Source organism: Myzus persicae, unplaced genomic scaffold, assembly GCF_001856785.1.
Source record: "Myzus persicae strain clone G006 unplaced genomic scaffold, MPER_G0061.0, whole genome shotgun sequence".
In the NCBI taxonomy this organism is placed as follows: Eukaryota; Metazoa; Arthropoda; class Insecta; order Hemiptera; family Aphididae; genus Myzus; species Myzus persicae.
The window spans coordinates 1-4632 of record NW_019101863.1 but is presented as its reverse complement, the minus strand read 5'-3'; the positions used below and the strand labels follow the sequence as shown (position 1 = coordinate 4632).

Below are 4632 nucleotides of genomic sequence, written 5' to 3'. Positions count from 1 at the left end.
TATACCAAACTATATTATTATTATAATATATTATTAAGGCGGGTTCACAACTGCCCGTGTCGTGTCGTGTCGTGTGAATTGTGAATTCAATTCGTTCTTCGGAGTCGTTCCGAATCAGGACGATACCAATATGGTAACCATAAATTCTACCGTGGTATCGGTACCACGGTTATCAAATTGTCGCGGGTATTTTTAAAATATTCAACTTCGTATTTAATACATATACAATATTATACAATTTAAAAGAAGGGTACTAAAGGGTACTAATATTTATAATCATTTAAAAATCACTATTAACATAATTAATAATCTAATCATTATGTCATTAATCAGTTGTTCTTTGTTGATAACTGTCAGTATTGTGTGCAGTGGCTGAGTAGTAATAGATGTATTTTTCATATTTAGTCTGTAATATCTAATTTGTGAGTTTTTTTTCTTATTTTGAATACATTTTAAAATGAAACGAAACTACAATGAAGAAGAATATAAACGCATTGTGTATGAATATAATATTGAAGTTCACAGGCGAAAAATCCTTATAGTTTCATATATGTATCTTATTGATTCTTATAAACTTTGTTCGTCTAGGTAATATTATATAATTTAGTTTTACATTTCATATTAAAAAAAAAACCTTAATAATCAGTGTCGGTCTGGCCTGCCCCACGATTACCGAGGTCCTTCTTGTAATTTTTTGAAATATAAAATAACTTATATCTCTTAATATCTAACTTATGGGGTAATATCATTAGTGAGATCAATACTGGAAGTCTGGAAATAATTATCTCCACTTGTAATTATTTTGTTTAGTCCTAGAAGATGGCACGTGAGACCCGTTTTTAAAGAACGTTGCATCTATAGTCATTACAACACATTAATAAAAGAACGACGTCTAGTTCACTCTTTGTTGTATTTTAATTTTACACGGATGTCTCCCACAACTTTTGAAGAACTTGCCCAATTGGTCGGTCCAAGATTGGTGCGTGAAAGTTTTAGGCACTACGTTTTTTCTGTTGGTGAAATTTTAGGGGCTACGTTAAGGTATATAATATTATTAACAAGTTATATTAGTTATAATAATAATAAAATCAAATGTCAGTTAATACATAATAATATCTATGCATAAACAAACATTTTTATTTTTTGAATAAATAGAATAACTTACTTATGTGGAACTTTGTTTAAAATTTTCAATCATCATTAGAAATAAAAATTGAACATTTTACATTATTCTTTTTATAGATATTTAGCTACAGGTGAAAGTATGACAGATATTACCTATGCTTTTCGAATGGGTAAATCGACAGTATCTAAAATAATTGTAGAATGTTGTATTGCTATATGGGACATATTAAAAGACAAAGTAATAATTTATTTATTTAAAAGAATAAAGATTTTTTAAAACTCTATTTATGAGTTTTTATTAAAGTACAAACTTTACTTTTGAATTAGGTGTTAATTGAACAAAACACAAATGGATGGATGAAAATTTCAAAAGAGTTTGAAAGCAAATGGCAAATGCCTCATTGTGTCGGTGCTCTAGATGGCAAACATGTTATACATCAAGTAGGTTTACTTAAGTTTAAGTGAAACTTATTCTATTAAAAATTAAATTACACCTTTATAATAATGCTTTTATTTTATAGGCATTTCCTAATAGTGGCTCAACCAATTATAATTATAAAGGAAGCCATAGCACCATACTTTTGGCATTATGTGATGCCAACTATAATTTTACTTATGTTAATATCGGCATGCCTGGAAGGTGCAGTGATGGTGGTGTTTTAAAATCCTGCGAATTAGGCAAACAAATTTTAAACAATGGTTTAGGATTTCCTGAACCTTCTCCTATAAGTGAGAGTTCAGGAATTATACCTTACTTTATAGTTGCTGATGAAGCATTCCCCCTACTTACATCAATGATGAGACCATACCCTGGTCGTGGAAAACTGAAATTACCAATTAACATAAAAATATTTAATTACAGGTAAAATGCTGTACTACAATAAATACCCCATATGAGTACTTCTGATATATTAATGCCTTTTAGACTCAGCAGAGCTAGAAGATGTATTGAAAATTGTTTTGGGATATTAGCATCAAGGTGGAGAATATATAGACAAGCTATAATTGCTAGCGAAGAGACTGTTAATGCCATAATTAAAGCTACAGTAGTACTTCATAACTTTATAAAAAATAAGGAGACAGACTATGGTACTTTAATTATACATATAATATTTATATATGTGAGTATTTATTTATTAACTTACATTTAATTCCAGGATTATTATCTCATAACAGTCAAGTTATTAGTCACCAAAGAAGAAGTCAAGTTCCAGGTTTAATGCCTGTTTCACAAATGAGTTCCAATTTTCATGATAAAAATGCAAAAGATATTAGAAATAAATTAACTGTGTATTTTTCCAACGAAGGAGCCGTACCGTTTCAATACAACTATGTATAATATTATTATTGATATTACTGATTTAAAAATATTATTATGTTTATAATGTAAATTGTAATAAGATTTAAGCAGAGAGTCTACTGTCCGAGTCTTATTTGTATGAAAATGTCTTGTTAATAATTGGTATAATGATTATAATGTTGTCTAACAATAAAATAAAACATTTTCAACTTTACTACTTTAGGTATAACAAATAAAATATAATTAGGAACTTCCTTTAATTAATATCATAGGAAAACAAAAATACAAAATAAAATCACAATTACTTTTAGGTAGGTATTTTAAATTAAATAAAACAGTTTCAACTTTAGATATAAAAACCAAAATAAATAAGGAACTCCCTTAAACTAAATTTAAATCATAGTAAAACAAAATTAAATCACATAAGTTTTTTTTTGGTAGGCATTTTAAATTTTTTCTATTCAATTTGTTCAAATACCATGTTAATGAATGTGTGTTGTAATCTGAGTTTAGCATTTCTTGGTAGACCTACCATAAGTCTTGTCAAATATGAACAAAAATCTCTATCTTCATTTATTTCTTCAGGTTTTGGGGGAGTTGGAGGAATTGGCCTGCTATTTTTTAACTCGTCAATTATCATTGACATGTGATCTTCCATTAATAATTCTAATTTATAAAATAAATGCAATTAATATAGATAATAATTTTTATAACACATACTGTATACTTTTTTTCCGTTTTGGTGGTTCATCTGTATCAAACTTTTCGCAAGTACTAGGAATACTATCCGTAGTGCTATGAAATATATTATAAGCAATTTAAACAAAATAATCATAAAGGTTTTTTAATTAACATTTACCGTTTTTTACATAATACTACTTCATCTAAAAACTGTAAACTGCGTAAATGAGGCCATTCTTTTTTACTAGCCGCACTGCCAGAAGGTGGAATTTTTTTCTCTCTGGTATACTTTTCTTTTAAGTACTTCCAACTTTTTTGCAATGCAGAAATTGAATATTTTCCTATTAAAATAATAATTGGTTTTTATAAATTATCTTAAGTATAATATCAGCTTTCATGTTTACCGTTAAACTGTACATATACACTATTCCATAAGTTAGCCTTGATAGCATCAGATCTTTCACCGAGGGATAATTTAAAGTTCCATAGAGGTGCACATGTTTCAATTATTTCAATAAGTTTTGACATATCTTGTTTAGCAACACCATCTTCTGACTTTGTACAGTTAACATTTGAAGCCGACATATCATTAAAATCACCTAGACATATTGTTTGTATAGTAACTCATAGTTCATACTATTGTATTATTATATACTACTCATTGCTAAAGAAACTGTATTATTTTGTAATTTCTTATTAACTGTTGGTAAATTGTTGCTTAACAATAAGGTTGGTTCATCATTCTTGGACTTGATCAATTTATACTTGTTTAATTCTACTTTAAAATACATAAATATTGTAAATGTTTATGTTAATTTATATCAATATTGTTTCCTTAACAAGTTAAACAGGTGTGTCAACAACGTAATGATACACATTACCTTTGGAAATATAAATGCACATGGCCAGTGCATACAAAAGAGTGGTCAAGTAGTACATGGGATAAATTAGGGGTAGACGGATTGATCCAAAACTTGTACCCTTGCTCATTGCTGACATACCAGTTTAATTTGTGTTGATCATATCAATTAATTTTAACCAACTAGTTACTATTATATTAAGCATACTTGGTGTAGGTGTATCTTCTGACGAATTATACGGGGAACTTTCTATTTCAAACTGATCGAGTAAAGAACTGCGACATTTGTGTGAGCTATTTAGTAAAACAAAAGTTTGACATCCATCACACAATCGTCCCTAAATATATAAAATTTTAAATATCTATAATACAGTAGATAGACAAACGTAATCTACAAACGTAGATAGATACAATATCTTACTTTTACATAGTTCATGTTGTTCCGTTCGTTTCAATAAGTATTATTATTAAAATTCAAAGTAGGTACGATCAACGGAACTGCAGAAGACGAATATTGAATGTTTAAATCTAAATGTCATTTAAATTCAAATTTCAAAGTTTTTTCAATCAAAATATAATAGAAAAATAGATAATAGATATTAGATTACAGTTAACAAAACTACCAAGTCGAGAACATTGTGACCAGCACGATCAAAAGTTGAATTAA

The 4632-nt window shown here is 28.2% G+C and overlaps 2 protein-coding genes across 5 annotated transcripts; one reads left to right on the top strand and one right to left on the bottom strand.

Annotated features, from left to right (window-relative positions):
* Positions 1-1482: 1482 nt before the first annotated feature.
* On the top strand, positions 1483-2627 carry LOC111030612 (protein ALP1-like). Its single transcript, XM_022310196.1, has 2 exons — positions 1483-1566; positions 1647-2627. The coding sequence occupies exons 1-2, from the start codon at positions 1483-1485 to the stop codon at positions 1989-1991; spliced, it is 429 nt and encodes a 142-aa protein (XP_022165888.1). The 3' UTR covers positions 1992-2627.
* A 180-nt stretch (positions 2628-2807) lies between these two features.
* LOC111030610 lies at positions 2808-4485 on the bottom strand. Of its 4 annotated transcripts, none has more exons than XM_022310192.1 (7): positions 4387-4485; positions 4174-4303; positions 3762-3884; positions 3511-3705; positions 3285-3447; positions 3153-3220; positions 2808-3091 (listed from the first exon to the last, which is right to left on the bottom strand). In XM_022310192.1, the coding sequence occupies exons 1-7, from the start codon at positions 4399-4401 to the stop codon at positions 2883-2885; spliced, it is 903 nt and encodes a 300-aa protein (XP_022165884.1). In that variant the 5' UTR covers positions 4402-4485; the 3' UTR covers positions 2808-2882. The 4 variants fall into 4 exon arrangements, with proteins under 4 accessions (XP_022165884.1, XP_022165885.1, XP_022165886.1 ...); XM_022310193.1 differs by having other exon boundaries at positions 3765-3884; XM_022310194.1 differs by having other exon boundaries at positions 3762-3881.
* Between the last annotated feature and the right edge of the window lie 147 nt (positions 4486-4632).